Source organism: Meleagris gallopavo, chromosome 5 (assembly GCF_905368555.1).
Source record: "Meleagris gallopavo chromosome 5, MGAL_WU_HG_1.1, whole genome shotgun sequence".
NCBI lineage: Eukaryota > Metazoa > Chordata > Aves > Galliformes > Phasianidae > Meleagris > Meleagris gallopavo.
In genome coordinates this window covers 55,868,664-55,889,121 of record NC_139408.1, presented here as the reverse complement: position 1 = coordinate 55,889,121, position 20,458 = coordinate 55,868,664, and the positions used below count along the sequence as shown (strand labels likewise).

The window sequence follows — 20,458 nt, the reverse complement described above, 5'->3', positions numbered from 1 at the left end:
TATATGCATACAAATGTTGTCTTTTTCCTTTAAATAGGCTATGCAAAATGAAAATGAATCTTTCAAAATTCAAATTCAAGAATTAAAGCAGGAGAACTGCAAGCAGGTACAGCTCTCAATTGCATTGTTACTGAGCAAAGTTAAAGGGGGTTGCTGTAGCCTACGTGGATGTATGGAAAACCAAGAGTTACATTAACCATGCAAATCCAGGGACAACTTCAGAGTTGAATTGCACTAAGCCAACTTCTCTTGCAGTTGCATATCTGTTCCTGCTTCCCTTTATTCTGTGGGTTTGCAGCCTTGTGCTCTTTCTTATGTCTCCTGTGTTCTTGTCTAGCTTTCCACCCCTATCTTTACCTGCTGTGGCACAGCTAGGGTGCTTCTGGCTCAAGTAGGCTGGGCAGGAATCCTTTGAAGGCCAGGAGTGCTGCTGATGAATGTTGCAGCAAAGCCTGATTAATGAGGCACGTCATGCTTGCTGCATCACTCCTTGCTGCTGATCTGTTCCTAATGAGTTTCTGATCTGTTTGTAGGCGTCTTTGGCTGTCCAAAGTGAGGAGCTCCTGCAAGTGTGAGTACTGCCAGAGGTTGTAGATAAGTGCTTCATTTCAGTTACTGCTTGGAGGCTTTAAAAGACGAAATAAACGCCAAATGTGCAGTAGCTGCTTGTGAGAATAGGCCAGTTCAAAACAAAACCCAAAAAAATCAATAACACGCAACTTCAGTATCTCATAAAACTTGAGCACAGAGACTCAGCCGATGCTAATAATTCTTATTTTGGATCTTCTGCAGCAGTGCTTGCAGTATATGATTTGGCCACAAGTAAGCAAACCACGATTGACTTAATTTTAGGTGCATGCCAACTTGGCTGCATGTCTGAAAAGTTAAATGGTGGTGTTTCAAGTAAAACAACAAGCTTTTTTTTCCTTAAGCCTTCAGCCATATGTAGGGTTCTTGTTCATATTGTGAAATTGTTTGGTAGAGATTGCTTTCCAGGCAAGGTCTTGGGGGTAGGAGGATTCTGTAACATTGAGATGACTAAAGAACTATGAGAAAGCTAATGCCGTGCCAGCTTATGCTGTGCAACACAAATTGCCACTGTCATGCATTCTTTGCTGGCTGAAATATTTTCTTTTAAATGATGTAAATTGTGGACTAGGTGCTCAGAGAGGAGTGCTCTCATCCAGCAGACAGTGCCTGTTTTGTGGTACTGTGCTAGCGTGGGCTGGCTGAGTTATCCTCAACAAACGTGTTGCCTTTCCGTGGCCTTGATAAATGTGTGCAGATACTTGTTGTAAGCAAACAGCAGGTTTACAATGGGCTGTGCTCTGGCAGCCCACAGTTCATAGAGCTGTTGGAAGTGAGTGGGATTGCCAAGTGGCAAGAGCAGTTTTTCAAAGAGGGTGCATTGCTAGGAGAGAAGAAAGTGAGCATATGTAATAGGGCAGCACTGCTTCAATGAAGGTTTTCTAAATGTCTCCTGACTTGTTTATGACTCTTTTTTGCTCATTCAGGGTTGCAGGGAAAGAGAAGGAAATTGCCAGTCTCCAAAATGAGCTCGCCTGCCAGAGAAATGCTTTTGAGCAACAGAGGAAAAAGAATAACGTAAGGAAACTTTTCCCCCTCCACATTCGAACAGCAGCCTTCCCTGACTCCTGCATGCATGGCGTTCCTCAATTCCTAGGGCATTCTGCTAAGAGAATATTTCTGACACTTGTTTCCCATATTGTGTCCTCTGGACGTTCTTTTTTTCTTGGGTGTGAGTAAGGGATCCCTTATGTTTAGGCAGCTTTATGATTACTTGCTGAATTGATGAGAGGGAGGAGACATCCTGCAGCAGTTCTCAGCCTTGAGTTCAACCTTGTCAGCCCCGTTCAGAAGCACAGCCTTTCCCAAGGGGCTGGGGTGGGAGGATGAAAGGGCTGTGCTCTGACCGAACGTCCTGTGGGAACATGGGAGGAGATATTACCTTCAGACTCTCAGATCTGCCACTTCCCACTCCTGGGAGCTGCTAATCCTGATCCTGTGGGGGTGGTGAGGGCAGTCAGCCTCCCTTTGCATCAGCCCCTGGCAGCACCATGCAGGTTGTTTGCTGGTGGAAGTAAAGATTGCATCTTCCACTGTAGTTCTCTGAAGTACCTCCCTCAATACAATGACTTGTGAAGAGCAAGAGAATGGTGTCTTTAAATTATATGGAGGAAAGTTGTTAAAATACGGGATTTCTAGCTCACTTAATAGCCTATAAAACCTACTGAATGCTTACAATATGCCTCATTGCTTAAAAGTGAGACATGATAAGAATCATACATGAGTAAACACTAAGAATGTATTGCTTTTGAGCAAGCAGGATTGCGTAAAAGCTGAAATGAAGTAGGGGAAAGTGGTTGGGTCTCATCAGAAGACACATGAGTTAGAGAGGTAGAATGTGTGTGTGCTTTCTACTGACTCCAGGGAAGTTGCAAGTACCCTCTGTGGTGCAGGCAGAAATTTGGTTACTGATAAGAGTGGACCGTGACTGTAAGTCCCAGCTTGCCATGCTGCAGTTTTAGCCAGTTTTGTTTTCTGAGCCATGAAAGAGCTCTTAGGACAGACAGGCAGAGTGAGGAAGTGAGGAAATAAAGCCAATGTAAGCACATGCAAGGATTTGGATGCCTTTCTAAACCAGTCCTTTGCTGAAGCAGATTGCTCTGAGGGCTGGGGGAAAAAAAATAATTAAAAAACCCAAGTCCCAGGCACTGTGATCTCCTCCCCACAAGGCCCCATGTCCTTTTTGTATGAGCTCTCAGCCTTGCTGTGCCTTGTGGAGTACACGTTTGACGACCTCGCCAAGAAAGATGCAGCACTCCGAGCCCTGCCCACCTCTGGTGAAAGCCCAAAGCTTTTCAGGAGGGCACTGGTGAGCACCTCAGGTTTCCTTTGGGCTCGTGCTGTGAGCTGAGGCCCCTTGTCAGGCCTGGCTTAGTAGGTTTGTGCTGAGGCATTGGGATGGACGCCGTTAGATCTGGTTGCACGATTGGGAACATCAGTGTGTGCACCTCCATGTGTATTTGGGTCCATGCTGGGTTCTGCACTGCGACATGCCTAACACTCTGTTGTGTAATCTGTGGTTTGGTGTCTGTGTTCCTCACTACTTTTGGAAGCTTCCCTCTTTCTTCTTACAAGTGCAGTCAAAGTGTGGGGTTGCCAGCACTGCAGTGCTGTGCTCTGCAGTCCCGTAGGGTTGGGATCAGTTTTTGGATATGGGGCACATTGGGCAGAAATTGGCATTTTTTTCCCCATTTTCCTTCGAACTCTTGGGCCATGACACGTGTTTTTGCTAGCCTATGTCATCCTACCCAGCAAAATCATGCAGTAACCAGCATTTAAATGCAAATGGTGGAATGTAATGCAGAATATATCTCTGAAGTAAAAGTGGAAACGGTTTCAATATTGGCTGAACTGAAATGATTCTTTCTAAAAATGATTAGGACCTTCGGGAGAAAAACTGGAAAGCAATGGAGGCATTGGCATCAACTGAAAAATTGCTGCAGGACAAAGTGAACAAGACTGCCAAGGTTGTAATGTTAACTGCTAGAAACGATGCGTTAAGCCAGAAGCAGATCTGCAGCTGTTTTTTTATTTTTATTTTTATTTTTAAGTGGAATGGAGGCATTTAACTTTTACTGCAATTTAAGTATAGCCTGTTCTGAGTGATCATTCATACGCTCTCACCTCTGCTTCTTCCTGTCATCTTCAGGTTTCTTTTGTTTATTTTTCTCCTTAATTTGTGGGCATGCTGACTTGTGATTTGTTTGCATAATTGTTAGAGCTGTCGTGAATGGCTCGGTGAGGAGCTCCAGAACAAAACCAGGCTGGGCAGCGACCTGCTTTCATCTACGTGGCTTCTTCTGTGCTTCAATGCATTGGTTGGCCCCACGCAGAATTAGAACCAGATGATTATTTAAAAACCTGGGAACTTCTCAGGAAAACTGTGTCGCTGCAGCTGTGAATTTCCTCCTTGAAACTGTTTGAAGCTTGACAGAGCCTGTCAGAGGCAATCCTTAACCTGACACAGGGTCTGAATTGCCCTGGAATGAGCTTGCATTTGTTACGAGCCTGACTTGGTGCTAATTGTCACTGTGCAGAATTTAAAAAAAAAAAAAAAAAAGAAAAAAAAAAAGAAAAAAAGAAACAACAGCAGAAAGATGCATTCAAATAACCTGAAAAAACACAAAAGTCAGGTAGCCAGAAGCAGCTGAGCTCTGGTTCAGGGCTGCCAATCTGTGTCCCAGAGATGTCACTGCTCCTTTGCTCAGCCCTGTGCTCTAAGAACTTGTGTACCTGTTTTTGCTGTGTTTAATGCCTGCTTGCTTTCTCGTGCAGTCTGAAGCCTTCGTTAAGCAGCCACGTGACACTTCGGGGTGTTTTCTAAATTGCTGAGAACTAATGCACCCAGCACAACTTCACAACCTGTTGTGTCTGCTGTCTGTTTCTGTCGCTGGATCCCAACCTACTAATGCCACTGGTCTCTTGCAGCAGAGGAACTCAGAGCAGTAACAGTGATGTTAAAGGAGAAGAAAAATTAAATGCTAGCAAGAGACATTTACTGGAAGCTGCCTTTGTGCAGGGTTGGGCTTCAGCATTTAACCTTCAGTGAGAGCCTGATGAGGGGCGGTGTCTGGCTGAATAAACCCATCTGCCACAGGCACTGCAAGCAAACATCCCATGGCTGGGCACTTCTCATGGTAGATAAATTGAGAAGGAGCGATGGATCTGTGAAACCCCTTGACTCTGGGCTTTTTTGTTTGTTTGTTTTGAGTTTGCAAAGCAAAAAACCTGAAGGTTTTCACGCAGCTCTAATAATTATTTCCCGTTTCACCCAAATTGGGGAAGGAGGGTGTAAGGGTCCTCTTTTTATGTACATAAAAGTAATACTTAAATGATTCTGTGATTCTGTCTTCCGAGTTGAAAGGACCTTTAAGGATTATCTGGTCCAACCTCCCTGCAATCAGCAGGGAACACTCTTGCTTTCTTGGCCTGGTTCAAATGTGCATTAACACAAAGTTTACTTTTGACTTTAATGCTCTGTTTTTGATAAGATTATGTTAATTTACAGTCATTTCCACCCCCCTAAAATTGTTTGAAAAAAGTATGGTGTTTGTAAACCTTGATCAAACCTCTTGGTTTTGAGATCACTCAACTTGAGTGGAAGTGTTGGTGTGATCTATGGAACTGGTCGCTCAGCACAGTGTAGTTTGTGTTGTGTTGTGAACAAGTGAGTGGTGGTGTAAATACAGTGCCAACAGGTGAGGCTGGAGGAGACCTTTAAGAAAATAAAACTTCAAAAGCATAAACAAACGTGAAGGCCAAATTCTGAAGCAATTTACTGTCAATTTTTGAAGCTATTTACTGGCAATTCTAGAGACCACAGAGCCTTCCTCACTGAAAGCCACCTATCTGGGTTAAACAAGTTACTTTGTGTGTAGGAGAGGCTATTGCCACACTAGAGGAGCGTGTTGCCCTATTTCACATGAGCTCTTTTCTTGGTTTAGGAGAAGCAGCAGCACGTGGAAGCTGCCGAGGTGGAGACACGAGAACTGCTCCAGAAGCTGTTCCCCAATGTCTCTCTTCCTGCCGATATGGTAAGAGAATTGGGGCTCACTGTCCTGCTGGGAGCTGGGTTCCCACTGCACTGGTGGTCTGCACTGTGTCCCTGCAGTCTTTTCTCCCAAGGGTTCTCCAGTGGGAAGCGAGTGCTTTCTGCTTGTGAGGTGTGTGCTTGGTAGCAGCAGAGAGGCAAAGCTTGGCTACCTCGAGAACAGCATTAGTTTTTTTTATTTATCCTTTCTTTTTCCCTGACATCTCTTTCACCTGCCTGTGCTACCCCTATTTGAGTAATCTCAGTGTCCTGATGATGATCATTCATCGCAAGACTTAAGTCTTTAAAATGACTTTCTGTCATTTTATATGTTATAAAGGAACCTTCCTGCTGAGATCCCCAGAATTATGTGGCAAATGTCTGCTTTAACCATTCAAAGATCTAACAACAACGAAAAATTCTTTAGGTCTTGAAATATTTTTCGTAGAGCCCTGGCATTTGCAGGGAGACCTCTGTGACCCCACTGTATTTCAGTACTTGCAGACCCCCATGAGCTATGTCTGTCATAGCCCTATGCTCCTGGATTGCTGTCTGTTGACTCTGGGCTGCTTACAGTAGACTCAGAATGCTTTGAGTTGGAAGTGACCCTTAAAGGCTATCTGGTTCCACTCCCCTGCAGTGAACAGGACACCTACAGCTCCATTAGGTGCTCAGAGCCCATCCAGCCTGAGCTTGGATGTCTGCAAAAACAACAACAAAAAAACCTTTTTCCTTATATCCAATCTGAATCTCCCCTCAAATCTCAGTACTGGATGGATAACCAGTGTCAGGCTGTTGGTCAGTCTGTGGGAACTGGGGGACTGAAATGCTGCTTCATAATACTGCAGTTGAAGGACAGATATCCTTAAGATGACTTTACTGAGGTTACCTGTTGCTCTAACTGAATGCATTTCCCAACAGAGCCATAGCGAATGGATATGTGGATTTGAAAAGATGGCTAAAGAGTATTTGAGAGGGGCTTCAGGATCTGAAGATATCAAGGTAAGCACAAACAGCGGACAGTCCTTGTGCATGACATACTGTATTTTCTGGTACAAATCTTGCAGACTTCTGAAGTTCAAATTGGTAAACAGGCACTGAGAGAATTTTTTTAATGGCTATTGGTATTATGTATATTGGAAATACGGTTGCATCTTTGAAAAGGACCTTGCTGAGCTGTGAAAGCACTGATTGAAATTCCTGGTTCCTTTTTCAAGTAACTGGTTTGGTTTTGGGTGAGTAGGGTTACTGCAGTACCTTCTGTAAAGGTTGTGATTGTGTAGGTGAATGCTGTGCTTGCTATTGTAAATAGCTCTTTGCAAGGGTGGATAGTGAGAGGACAAAGGGGAATGGTTTTAAATTAAGACAGAGGTTTAGGTTGGATCTGAGGAGGAAGTTTTTCAGCCAGAGGGTGGTGAGGCACTGGAACAGGTTGCCCAAGGAGGCTGTGGATGCCCCATCCCTGCAGGCATTCAAGGCCAGGCTGGATGTGGCTCTGGGCAGCCTGGGCTGCTGGTTGGTGACCTGCACACAGCAGGGGGTTGGAACTGGATGAGCACTGTGCTCCTCTGCAACCCAGGCCATTCCGTGATTCCATAATTCAAGGATTCTGTTGGCATCCTTGCATGGGATAGAAAGTCAGACTGGCCAATATTGAATGCTATTTGAAGCAAGGTAGTTAGTAGAACTCAACGCTGAAATGTGACTTTGGTTGTTTTTCCTCTTTTGACAGGTTATGGAGCAGAAGTTGAAGGAGGCTGAGGAGTTGCACATACTGTTACAACTGGAGTGTGAGAAATACAAATCGGTTCTGGCGGAGACGGTAAGCGGGGTGCCTGCTTCTTGTATCCTGTGATGCTGCAAGCTGCCTTTCTTCTGCTGAAAACTTTCAAACCGTGCTCTTTCTAGGAGGGAATTTTACAGAGGCTGCAGAGGAGCGTGGAAGAGGAGGAAAGCAAGTGGAAGATAAAAGTTGAAGAATCACAGAAGGAACTCAAACAGGTACGTCTGAAGATCTGCTTTTTATACAATCAGGCAGCTTCTGCTTGAAGTAGCAGAGGGTGTTTGAGAGCTGCAGAGACTGTAGAACACCCCTAGCTGCATGGTTTGTTCTGTGCGTGACCAGGGATGAAAAAGGTGAAGTCTGCAAATAATGGAAGTGTATGTGTCCCATTAGAGTGCCCAGGAATGTACATTTCTTTATCGTGGCAGCTCAGACTGTGTTTCTGTTAGGTGCCTGTTGTTTTCCAAGTCCGTTTGTAAGCAGATGTAGATTCCTGGTGCTGAGGTTTGGGTATCATATAATGATAAGCAAGATGTTTTTGTTTTGCTTCTTTGAAGCATCTAATCCATTATGGCCAGCTAATTACACTTGAGATTGCCTCCAAAGCTTGCCTTTTTAGGAAAGCTCTGTTACTTCTTGCCACTCGTGCAAGCAAGCCTTTTATGTTTCTTTCCTTATCTAGAGTAAAAGTAGGTCAAACTGTGTTGTTTTTTTTCCTTTGCAAGAAATTATTTCTGAAAAGTGTTCCTGTTTAGCAAAATTTGAGTGTGAGAGTATGAGCCTGAAGCATACATATAGATAATTTATAAACCTCTTGTTTGGGGGGCTTATAAAAGGCTGTCAGATCTTGAGCTGTAGATGTGCCACCATCTTCTGTGCTTATACAGACCTTAATAAGGCTAAATATGCTGGGTTTAGCTGTGTGTAGCTCATGAATGGAGACTGCTCTCCCTGTTAGGTGACTGGGAAAGGTATTTCTCTGACTAATGGACACTGGCTTAGTCCTTACACTCCAAATTTTTTGGGCATCTGGGCTGTAAATATGCATCACAACTTCTCATGCTGGGAGAAAGCAGAAGTGTTATAATAGAGGCTCAGTATGTTGAATTACTGGAGTGAACACCTGCTTTGATTCAGCCACTGATTTTCATCATCTCTAATATTTTTGAATGGTAAGCCTGTGTGTATGTGGAAAGTTTGTCTTCGACCAGCACAACTAAATGATGTGTTTCTCTCTGCAGATGCGCTCATCGGTCGCCTCTTTGGAGCACGAGGTAGAGAGGTTAAAAGAAGAGATCAAAGAAGTTGAAACTGTACGTGCAAGTGTTTTTCTCTTTGAAGCTTTTGGTTACTCAAAACATAATTTAATCCTTTGCTATAAATCTGAGTATCCTGGGATTTCTCTCCTGTAAGCAGTGTGCATCTTGTCTTGCAGCTAAGGCTGAACCTTTTGGCACATGCTTTTAAGAAGCAGAGGTGCGGAGTTCTAGAAACTGTTCTGATTTTACTTCAGTACTCATCCACTGGATTGAGTCTTTGGAAAGTGGGGCCCTTTTCTTGGGAGACCAAGCAGTTTGCCAACAAGCAGATATATCAAAATAGTCTTGGGTTTGATCCTTTTTTTTGTTTTATGATCTTTTTAGTTTTTTATCTTCTTGAAGTCTAACAGTTTAAAGCTAGGCAGTCACTGGATTTGAAATGCTCTCTAAATGTCATGGAGTAACTGATAGAAATTTGTAGCTAATAATAAATTAAGAAAATGATGCTGCAAGGAAGACATTGAAAACATTTGTTTTAACTCTGTTTTTCTGTTTCTAGCTTAAAAAAGAGAGAGAACATTTGGAAAGTGAACTAGAAAAGGCAGAAATAGAGCGATCTACTTATGTTTCAGAAGTCAGAGAGGTAAACATGATTGACTAAGCTGTCCTTTTTCCTTTGTGTGGTTACCACTTGGCTGGCAAACTAATCTAATGCTTAGCCCCTATGGCTGAGGAATTTGTATGCTTGTGACCTTAGGGTAGAGCGGCACACTAATAATGAGCAGAAGAAAAGTGGGCATCCTAAGGAGACAAATCCTAAAACTCTAAACTTCATTTCAGCTCAAAGATCTGTTGACTGAATTGCAGAAAAAACTTGATGATTCATATTCTGAAGCAGTAAGACAGAATGAAGAGTTAAATTTGGTAAGAAGCTTGTTCTCTGCTGGGCACAAAGTAGGCTCCCAGCATTACTTATGAAGCAGAGACTTTATTCCAAGTCCTGTCTGTTCTGCTAACCTCTTCAGCTTGATATTTTTGTCCATTTCGGTCATTTGTGTAGTCTGACTTCTACAATTTGTCTCTTTCTCTGCTCCTAACAACAGCATGTCTGGTTCTTAAGACTTTCCAAAGTCTTTACGACTTTGATAACCGAGCCTTCTTGAGAGTCAATGCTTTAGAGTGTAGACATATGCAGATATAACATCCTTGGAGCAACAGACGTGCTCTCATCGCTTCAATTTGAGGAATATTCTCTGGTTGTTTTTTTTCCCCCCAAAGCTTTTGAGGATGCACCTGTGATACCCATGCTCTGACTGGGCAGAGGCTTTTCCATCCTTCTATGTACATACACAGATGGATCCAAAGCAATGTTGAATTAATTCTGAGTATCCAGCCATTCTGCAGCTGGTGTTTTGATGTGGCTGAATAACTCTTCTGGCTTGTGGCGTACACCACGTGCAGCATGCTTGGCTAGAAGCACTATCCAGCCAATAATGCTCCTGTTGCAGGTTTTCTCAAGAAGCAGTTGGATTACCCGAGGCCAGACCTATAGACCCATAGATGCATGGTTCTCCAATCTGAGTCCTTTCATTTGTTTCAGTGTCTTTTTTTTTTCCTTCCCGTGCTTGTGTTTGAACAACGCTTTCTTTGTGCTTTTGAGCCAGGATCAAGAGAAGGTTGTTTCTGCCACTGTGTCTTCGGTGGGTTTTGGAGTAGTTGATAACCTGTTATAGAAGCATATTGTAGAATGGCTGAGGTTGGAAGAGACCTTAAAGATCATTGAGCCCCACCCCCTGCTGTGGGCTGGGTGTCCCCCATCAGATCAGGTTGCCCAGGGCTCCATCCGTGGCCTTGGACACCTCCACAAATGTGGCTAAAATAGTCAATTTAAGAAAAAAAAACTAAAAAAAAAAATCACAAACTACTTTAAGTAGAATTGCATGCTTGGCAAGTCTAGTACAGCACTCATTAGCATCCTTCCTCAGCAACCAAAGCCTCCTGTTTTGAAAGCAGGGGAAATGGGAATTGAATGCATATCTTAAAGTTAATCAGCAAACGCCAACCTCTTGAATATAAGAGGCAACAATCTATTATGTGCTGCAACAACAGAAGCTTAAAAAGCTGAGCTCCCTGCTAGGGCAGCTTGACTTGGCAGTGTGATGATGCTGTGCTATTTGGAGGAGGTAGTAAACAAGTGCCTGTGTGCAAATGGCTCAAGAGCAACCTCCAGTGCATAGGAGAGTTTTTTTTTTTTTTTTTCCCCTCTTTATTTTGTTTCTGGCAGTGGGCAGGAGGCTAAGGAATAGGAAATGATGGGATTTTGTAATGTTTTCCATTTATTTGAGGGTTGAGCATGGAGAGAAGCAGGCACCACTGCAGAGTGCTTCCCCAAAATGTAGAAACCAGCATCCACTGGTACACGTGCTCCAAAGGGGGAAGCCTTCTGTGCATGAGATAAATGTGTGTTGCAGAGGTTTGGAACGAGGGAGAATCTGGCTCTCTGTGTAGCCCATTGTTCAATGCTTTAATCCCTGCTGGCTGCCAAGAAGATTGACAGCAGGAATAGTGGACGGTAGTGCAGTGCACTTCAGAGTCACAAATCCTACAAAATTGCCACTCAAGCTTCTTATTAGTTTTCTTATTTGAGGCTCCAGTCTTAAGTGCTGTGGCTGGTTCTGTGTGCTGATTGAAGAGCAATTGAAATATTCTTTAAAAAAAAAAAAAAAAGTTTATTTCCTTTCTCTGGAAGGCTGTGTTTTAAGGGCAGGCAGTGCAAAGTATTCATCCCTCTTGATGGAAATAGTTTCACTTTTTGGACTGAATCTAAACACAATCGACAACTTAATATACCCCTGCCAGTGATTCATTCCCTGATCTGACATTAGCAGACTGATTAAGTCAACAGAATTGTAACAAGTGGTGCTTTATTAAAATGACAAGCAGAGGGTTTTCTAATTTATTCAGCAGTGAAGTGACAGTTTAGCATGAATTAGGAAGATGACAGTCTACATTTTGGGGTATTTGTATGAATTGAGTTGAAGCTGGGACTGGCTTGTGATAGGAGTGCTAGATATTGCTAATGGTCCTATTGGCAGTGTAGCCGAGATCACTTGTAGTTAATCTGATTCCAACTGTATCTTTTCTTCTGTAGTTTCCATTCCTGACACTTATCTTTACAGATGGACTCTCTCTTCTTTGACTGTCTTTGTAAACCTCGCCATATTACGTGTTCACTAACCCAATGTGTGCAGTAATCGTTAGCAGTCTTACTCCTGTTGCAGTGTGCACTAGGGCAAGCTAGGGGAAAGACGAATTGCATCTGTTTATACGTGGGGGAAACTGATTTCCTTTGTTACTGTTTTGCAGCTGAAAACGAAGTTAAGTGAAACACTGTCGAAACTCAAAGTTGATCAAAACGAGAGGCAGAAGGTAGCTGGTGACTTGCCTAAGGTAAGCAGAGACCCTTAACAGTTACAGGTGTAAATACTGCTGAAGCCCTTTCAATCTGTAGTTTTACAGTGCTGGAAAAATGTGGTGTTTCCAGCTGCCTGCCTGCTGGGGTGTTACTGCACTCACTGCTTTCCCAGGTATAAGAGCTTGTGCATGATACCTGTGGGTCTTTTGAAATGATAAAAATGTAATAAGCAGCTTTGTTTCATTACCTGACTTGAAAGTGTCTCTTGTCCATGATAATTTTATACCAACAGGTGATTTGAGGCTGACAAATAATTCTTTATTAGGCTGGGTTTCTTAAAATAAAACCCCATCTCACAGCCCTACACCCACATCACAGCCTGAAGCTTTTAAATCCAGGCTCAAATGGTGATGGTTACAAGTTGGCTCACAAGCCATCTTGCCCATTTGCACTTGGTTACAAATTGGCTGTAGCCCAGGACACTGCAAATCTTTCAAGTTAGCTCAACACAAGCTCAGTGAGACGAGCAGGTGGGTTACCTCTGCTTTTCTGCGTTGGTTGCTCTTGCAAGATGGATTGGAGTGGAATATCTTTAAGCATGTGAGGTCTCAGTTTCTCTGTCACCCCTGGGAGGAACCTCTCATGGGAGAACTGATAAATGGAGAGAGACAAGAATAGCCTGTGGAGTCGCTGAGGCCAGGCTCTGGGCTCTACAACCCTTTGTTCCTTCTGTGATGCTGTCTTCTCAGCCACAAGTACAAGATGAAACTGGGAAGGAATGCAGAAGCTAGAAGCTAGAAGGTTGCTAGTGCTCTGGGGTTAATAGCAGTTCTTCCAGGCATCTTCAACAGCTGTCCTGCCTCTTGAGGTACCCTAAGACCTGTCAGTGATGGGCCACTGGGTTTGACAGAGTCACTAAAGCACTGCCAGGAGGTGAGAAGACGAAGATCTGCTATGATAAAGTGTTTAAAACACTTTGCTTGGGACAGTTACACTGGATGTGTACGCATGAAGGGAGCTCTACTGATGCCTGTGGTTTGTGGCATGCTCAGTATAAATACAGATCAGCAGTCAGGCTTCTGGAGACCTGCCTGTGCAGCTACTCTCACATGAAACGAAAAAAAAAAACCCATGCAATTTTTTTACATAGTAACTTGATGTAAGACTATTAGAGTTTCCCCCATAGAATTGCTTTAAAATGCAGGCAAGCTGACACGCGACGTACTGATTGTAAGGAGACATGTCAATCTTGGCAAATGTATTGGTCCCCTGAGCAAATCTGGCATAAAACACATTTCCTGCTGAACAATGATTTCCTGTGTCTCTAATGCTGCTCCTGTAGAGATGGGGGGGGGGGGAGGTGTTCAGTTCTCAGCCTTTGCTAATTGTTGCCTCCTCTGTTTTGTTTTGTGTTTTCCCACCCTGCAGGCCCAGGAGTCCTTGGCATCTCTTGAGAGAGAAATTGGAAAAGTTGTTGGGGATGCCAATGTTATTGAAAACAGCGACGTTCGCACAGAGTCGGTGAGTGTTTCTCTTGAGACCACTGTGCTCAGAGCAGCACAAATCTCATGCACAGTATCAACTTTGGGAAGTTAGGTGCAGCTTAGGCATGATTTTGATGGGGGAAATTAAGGCTTGATGAAACTTCCTGTCTTGCAGCTTGTCACAGTAGCCTCACAGAGCTGTATTCAAGGGATACCGATATCTTTCTCTCTAAGCATTAGGTGTTTCACTGTCATCTGGGTTATGACCTCATTCCTGTGGGTCAAATTTGCAAGAAGGAAGGGGAAAGATTCTGGATGTGAGATCTGGGCTTCCAGGGGCTGTTGGTTTGAGCAGAAGTGGGAAGAGAAAAGTTAAGAGAAGATCCCCAAACTTGTCCCTTCAAGAAGAGACGCTATAAATAAATCTGCTGATTATTAAGTAAGCTTAAAATATTGACAGTTGGGTTGGCATAAGTAATACCAAAGGAAGAGGGTAGTCTTGAGTGTCCTGGGAAAATCTCTTGCCAGAACCTTGAGCCTTTTGGTTCTCTGCAGCTGTGGGCAGGAGCCTGCCATTAGTCACAGGTAAGTGCTTAAATGCAAGTCCAGCTGGCCCATGCTCCTGGGAATTTGTGCTGATCTTGGTGTGGTCCTGCAGCAAGGTCATGCTGGTCCTTGTCAGTAAGCAACCAACTCAAGTGCTGCTTTGTGCTGTGAGTATAGAACTATGCAGACTGTCGGTGTTTTTAGGTCCTCTGGTGATTGGATTGCAGTTGCAAGATCTGGAATTGAAGGGCTCTGAAGTGGCTTTTTCTCATGTTGATGGGTAATTGCCTGAGCCTGTGGGTTACTGTTTGTATGGAAGATTGCTGAACTGTTTCTGCAGCTGGTACTCTCAGAGAGCTGGCCCTCACCACTAGCACAGGTGCCTGAGTCCTGGTGTCATAACAGGGCTTTCCCATTTCTGGAAACAAAAGCATTCTCATCAGCTTCAAAATGGCTTCAGAAGAGCTTTCCAGTAGGCAGCTGGGATGGGTAAAGCAGATGTCTTCCCAGCATGTTTTACACAGCTAAAGGGTGTCAGTGAAGCTCATTACCCATTTTCATCTGATGGATAGAGTGGTAGGAAATGCTGCCATTTGAGGAGGAGAGGAGCACTTGCTGGTAGGACGAGCAATTTGTGTATCGACTCCTTTTAGCCACTAAAAATATGTGGCTTCATCAGCTGAGACAGGAAGCTAGGAGTCCTCTAAGGAGTACAGTATTAAAGCTTTTGTAGTCATTAGCAGGAAAGAGATGGCTTTTTTCAGAGTGATCGTTCATGGATGCTGATCGACCCACGTGCTGTGGGCTTCCTACCTCAGGGCCAGAGCTGCAGCTGGGCTTGGGAAACCACTGATGTCCCAACCCTGTGAGCTGCTTTCCTGGAAGGGATGTTGGGTCTGCTGAGCCCTGTCCTGTGCTGACAGCAGAAGGCCAGATGGTGACAATTGGGTGTTCCATGTCCCTGTCTGCAGCAGGATGGAACAGAGCAGCCCTCTTTAAGTCAGTGACAGACTGCTTGTTTTCTGCCATGCCGTTCTGACCTTCCTTTGGGCTTGATGCCAGGGGTTGCCCAATTTGCTGAGAAGGCAAGTGCAGGGTTTGGGGCAGGGCTAACAATACAAGCTGACCACCAGAGGAATCTGTTATCCTGCCTATGGCCTCCTGTTTGCAGAGCTCAGAGTCAGGCATGCCATGGTGCTGTCAGCCGTGGCATCTCATGGCTGGTAATGCTGGCCAGGTGTCAGTAGATGTTCCCTGCTGTGGCCAAACCCTGTTTGTTTGGGCTCTCATCACTTCAGCCTTGCAGAACCCCTCTGCTTTATGTATTGCTCCACTGTGGCTGTGTGGGAGCAGTGTGGGGCCCTATCCAGTTTTCCCGTAGAATATCTGTTGCTTTATTCCTAAGAGTGTGGAAAAACAGTCCTAAGGAACCTGTAATCAAGCCTTCATTAGTTTAAAAAAAAAAAAAATAGTTAATTGTCTAAACACTGCTGTAAACAGGTAGCCATTGGCAGAGGCTGAAATTAGAACGTTATCTCCTTCCTTATGCCTTTTTTGCTGCTGTTTTTTCTTTTTTCAGAACAAAAAAACAAAGCTGTCTCCCCAGAAGCCTCAAACCCCAGCTTAAAATAGCTGTTAGATTAAAAAAAGAAAGTCTTCCAGCCACTTCCACCTAGCAACAGGGACTTTTTATTTTTTGTTAAGAAGGACCTGAAAACATATGCTTGCAAATGAGCATATTTGTTCCTTCTGGGTACTGGAACCAACCCACAAAATTGAGAAATGCTGCTTGCACAAACCCTCAAACACATTCTGTGTGTTTTCGTTAGACTCCTTTTCTTTCTATTTAAAAATAGACCATTTGGGCTTTCTAATTAGCTTGCTTCCTTGTCACTTATGGGACTAGATGATGACTAAAGGCTGCCTTTTAGTATGCTTTAAGGAAGTCGTTTATATTCAGCAGCTCTCTTAGGCAGTAAACTTATTTTGAGGATTATATGCAGTCTAATGGGCTTTCTTCCCTGAATCTGTGTGAAACACTCCATCCTTGAAAACTGAGAATGCCATACGTGTGGAGCACAGCAGGGATGAATCTGTCAGCTCAGTGCCTGTCAGATGGAACACCTGATTGGGGACGTACCCAGGAGGGCATAGAATCATTAAGGTTCAAAGAGGCTCCAATAGCCATCCCTCTGCCTCTCTACTTCCCCACATCCCAAAAGTGTTCTCCCTCAAGCCCCAGAACTATGGGGCCAGGGTGCAGCAGCAGCCCCATAATGCAGCTGTGGGCTAACAGAAGCTGCTGTGTGCCTGTGTTGAGCCCAAGCCCGTTGAGGACTGGTCAGGATTTGACTCTGAAAGCTGAGGATATGTCTACAATTCATTGGTAAGCAAGGCTGGGCTGGATGGGGGCCCTGGGCAGCTTGATCTGATGGAGGGCAACAGCCCATGGTGGGGCTGTGGAGGAGGGGGGGTGCTTTAGCTTCTCTTCTGACCCCAAAATTGTGATTCTACGATTAGTAAAGCCACAAAATAGAAGGGAGGAAGAGACAAATATAGGTGAGAAGAGCACTTCCTTGAGGTGTGAGGGCTGGGGGGGAAACGAAGGGCTCCTCCATTGCTTCTGCTTGTGGTGGTTCCTACACTAACGTGTGTGCATTCCCAGTGCTGTTGGTCAGTGCCGTGGTCTATTCATTAGCTGATATGCTAATTGCACTCGCCTCTCCACTTTAATCAATCCTTAGGAGATTGCTGTGTGAATTCTCACCCTTGACGGAGCTGCTTTTCTACTTCAGTAAGGGTAAAATGGGTTAAAGCTACTGTACAACCGATTGCCGATGGTTTTTAGAGTAGAAAAATGTTTACCAGTTGCACGCAAGCGAAGAGCTCTGCAAAATATTGCTTTGTTCTCTTGCCTGAGCCCAGAGTAGTTTCTGTAATGGTGCAGGTGGTTGAGTTTGATTTACTGCCCTCTCTGCGTTACAGCAAGTCTAGCCGCGTTGCGAGCCAAATGGGAGCTGGGAAAGTGGCCCTCTCTGAACTTGCTCTAATTTCCCTTAAACCCCAGGGAGAGATTTGCAGCAGCATTATGCATCAGTCTCGTTCTGTTAGGAGAGCTGCTTTCAGCTGGAGTGCAGTTGGCTGATGCTGAGCGCTCGCAGACGCTCCCGTGTTCGTGTTGGGGATTGGGTGCTGCTGTAGCGCTGGCACCGAGGCAGGTTTGCTTATTTTTAGCTGATGAATGGCAAGGGGAAGCTCTCCTGCAGGTCTGTCTGCACGTCTGTCTTGGGAGCTGAACGAGGAGCGTTCTGATGCGGAGCTCTTTGTGCCTCTCTGAAGGAGGCAATCAATAAAGGTCATCAAACAGGGATTATATCGTCGTTAGCGCAGCACGCCTGACCTGGGGAGAAGGGCAGGCAGGAGGGGAAGAGTCCGCTTTGGAGCTGCAGGGCTTCCCTATTAATATGAAGCTGTTTTTTAAAAAAGGGGAGAAAAAAGTGAGCTGGGTGTTTCCATTGCAGGGCAGCTGTGTCACCGTGTGCCCAGCAGCGCTGGTGCAGGGGATTGAAGGGTTGGATGTCCAGCCAGATATCCCCAAAAGATTTCTCTGGGTTGCTGGCTGGAGCTCAGTTACTCAGTAGTGCTGAGGACATGATCCCACAGAGGGCAGCAGACCAGAAAATGAAAGGCTTCAGTGGCTTTTAGGCTTTGAGTTCCTTGAAAAAAGACACGGGACGAAAAACCACAACCTGGGGACGCCATTCAGCCATCTCTTCTGCTGACCTCAGCTCGTGGTGCACTGAAATCACCAACGGCTCCAAGCCACCGTCCCTCTCCCACCCATCAGACAAGTATTTGGTGGTCCTGCAGCCTCGTTCCTCCAGCAGCAGGCTCAGAAACCATCCTACAGAATGACACATGCGCTCTGTGGTTTGTAGCGAGGCTTGCAGGGCCGTGGCAGTGGCTTGGCACTGCTGACTGGGTCTGGCTTAGCTGCAGTTGTAGCAGCACAGCTCCTGGAAGCAGGGAGCACGTGTGATCCTTCTGGAGCCAGAGGGCAGCGATGCTGTGTGCAGGTGATTCCTTGGAATGGGAAATGGCTTCTTGACTTTGAACAGTGTTCCCTTTAAATGTGGCTGTAACCCTCTGACTTACAGAAATCGTTCCCATCTGTGCGAGGAGCAGTAATTTTATACAGATGAGCTAATTCTAGACTTTCTTGGTAATTAGATTGTAAATGAGTTTTTAATGATTTTTTTTTTTTCTTCTTCCAGGAATTGACTGATAAAAAACTAAATGTGGCGGTGAATCTTAACCAGGATGTAGGTCATCTCAAGAAGCTGCTCGTGTCAGTAAGCCAAATGCTGTCAAAGGGACGAGAACATTACCAGCTAGTAGGTGGGTGTGCAGGGCTGGGGTGCTGCCCTGTGATGGTGTGGGACTTGGTTTGGGTCTGACGAGGCAGGTATTACAACCTGAAGCTTCCTATCTGGATGCATTCAAGGCCAGGCTGGATGTGACTGGGCAGTCTGGGCTGCTGGTTGGCGACCTGCACATAGCAGGGGGTTGGAACTGGATGAGCACTGTGCTCCTTTGCAACCCAGGCCATTCTGTGATTCTATGATCTGTCTTCCTGTGCTCTCAGACATAAGTTGAGTTTTGGGTGGCCCTGTGTGAAGCCAGGAGTTGGACTTGATCCTTATGGATCCCTTCCAACTTGAGATACTCTACAATCTGCACTGCTTTAAAAGCAGAGTTGGTAGGCACCAGGTTTCTTCCTTTCTGGGGCCAGATTTCACTCAACAGGGACTGACCTTGCATCCGTGACCCTCTCAGTTCAGGCACACAACTCTTTATCCCGTGCAAAGTTTTGTTCTCACAGTGCCTGTGCCTTGTTTCCTTCTTCCCTGTTACAGGAGCCAAGTGTCTGTACTTGTAAGCTCTGATTGCTTTGGGATTGGGCTGTAATGTAACCCCCTGGGCTTCCCTGAGTTAGCAGTAGTGTGCTGTGGTCACAGGGATATGAACACCTAAAGCATCAGCCTGGCATGAACTCTTGATCCACTTACATACACACCAACAGGGCTTTCAGGGCTTTTATTTTAATATTCTGCCAGCTTTGAGACCTGGGCTTTGGTGGTTGACTGCATCATGCTGCTGAAGTTCTGAAATGGCCCAAAGTTAGCCAAGGGTTGGCAGAGTTCATCCCAGGGGCCAGCAGTAGGGCACTCACAGTGGGTGAGGCCAACTTGTCAGGAACTGCTGGATTCACGTGATGTTGTGTCTTTCTCTTGCAGAATGAAGTCCGAGGAATCACTGATCTGAGGATAGCAGAAGGCATTGTATTATATTTTGCCAAATTAAAGCCTTATTTATGTTTTCACCCTTTCTACTTCGTCAGAGACACTGAACAGCGTTTTGTCTTTTCTAATCCTTGTTAGACTACTGATTTAAAGAAAAAAACCCGACTCTGTAGACACCTCCAGAGTTTAGTTTTATAATAACAAGAAAACCTGTTTGGATAATTAGACCTTTACATTCCTGGAGAGACAGTAAACACGTAATCTTTTGTCTTCTTTTGCTCAGTAAAACTTGTTCAGAGAACTCCAATGTGGCAAAGTCACCAATGGGATATAACATTTTAATACTGATGTTGTACACTGTTTTACTTAAATACATTTTTGGGATTAGCTGCCTCTGACTTCAACCTCAAGTAAACACTCCTTTTTTTTTTTTTGTTTTTTTTTTTGTTGCTAATGTAATCAGTTTTTGTAATGGTGTCAGCAAATAAAGGGATGCTATTATTTGTGGCGTTTCTCTTCTTGGTGTTGGACTCGCTGGGCTCAGGTGAGATTGCCACCTCTGTTTGGAGACCTTCCTTCCAGGTGGGGGGTCTGCTCAGGTGGGACAGGGATTCCTCTGGGTGTGTGGGAGCTCAGGTGCCCTTCTTTTCTGGGATGGTTCAGTCTGGAGAAGAGGAGGTTCAGGGGAGATCTTACTGCTATCTACAACTGCCTGAAGGGAGACTGTCAACCTCTGCTCCCACGTAACAGCGATAGGACAGAGGCGATGGCCTCACATTGTGACAGGAGCTTCATGTTGGGTGTTAGGAAACATTTCCTAAGAGAGTAGTGGTGAGTTGGCACAGCTGCCCAGGGTGGTCACCATCCCTGGAGGTGTTCATGAATCATAGAGATGTGGCACTGAGGGATGTGGGAATGGTGGGGTGGGGTGGGATTGGGCTGGGGGATCTTGGAAGCCTTCTCCAGCTTGAGTGATTCCATGCATGTCTTAGCAGAACTCTTCAGTTCTGCATGATGTTGTGAAGCAAAATGAGATGTTCCTGCTGAGCTT

The 20,458-nt window shown here is 44.9% G+C and overlaps 1 protein-coding gene across 4 annotated transcripts in view; it reads left to right on the top strand.

Annotated features, from left to right (window-relative positions):
- KTN1 (kinectin 1) overlaps positions 1-19,908 on the top strand; it is a 70,176-nt gene extending 50,268 nt beyond the window's left edge. For 2 of the 4 annotated variants that reach the window (XM_085225864.1, XM_085225863.1), the window contains 15 exons: positions 38-106; positions 534-571; positions 1,515-1,605; positions 3,468-3,554; positions 5,532-5,621; positions 6,539-6,619; positions 7,350-7,439; positions 7,526-7,618; positions 8,642-8,713; positions 9,219-9,302; positions 9,500-9,583; positions 12,026-12,109; positions 13,503-13,595; positions 18,379-18,502; positions 19,402-19,908. In XM_085225864.1, the coding sequence (XP_085081990.1) occupies positions 38-106; positions 534-571; positions 1,515-1,605; positions 3,468-3,554; positions 5,532-5,621; positions 6,539-6,619; positions 7,350-7,439; positions 7,526-7,618; positions 8,642-8,713; positions 9,219-9,302; positions 9,500-9,583; positions 12,026-12,109; positions 13,503-13,595; positions 18,379-18,502; positions 19,402-19,406 (1,185 nt within the window). In that variant the 3' untranslated portion in view covers positions 19,407-19,908. The remainder of the gene's footprint in view (positions 1-37; positions 107-533; positions 572-1,514; positions 1,606-3,467; positions 3,555-5,531; positions 5,622-6,538; positions 6,620-7,349; positions 7,440-7,525; positions 7,619-8,641; positions 8,714-9,218; positions 9,303-9,499; positions 9,584-12,025; positions 12,110-13,502; positions 13,596-18,378; positions 18,503-19,401) is intronic. The other 2 variants (XM_085225866.1, XM_085225865.1) reach the window with 2 other exon arrangements.
- The last annotated feature ends 550 nt before the right edge of the window (positions 19,909-20,458 follow it).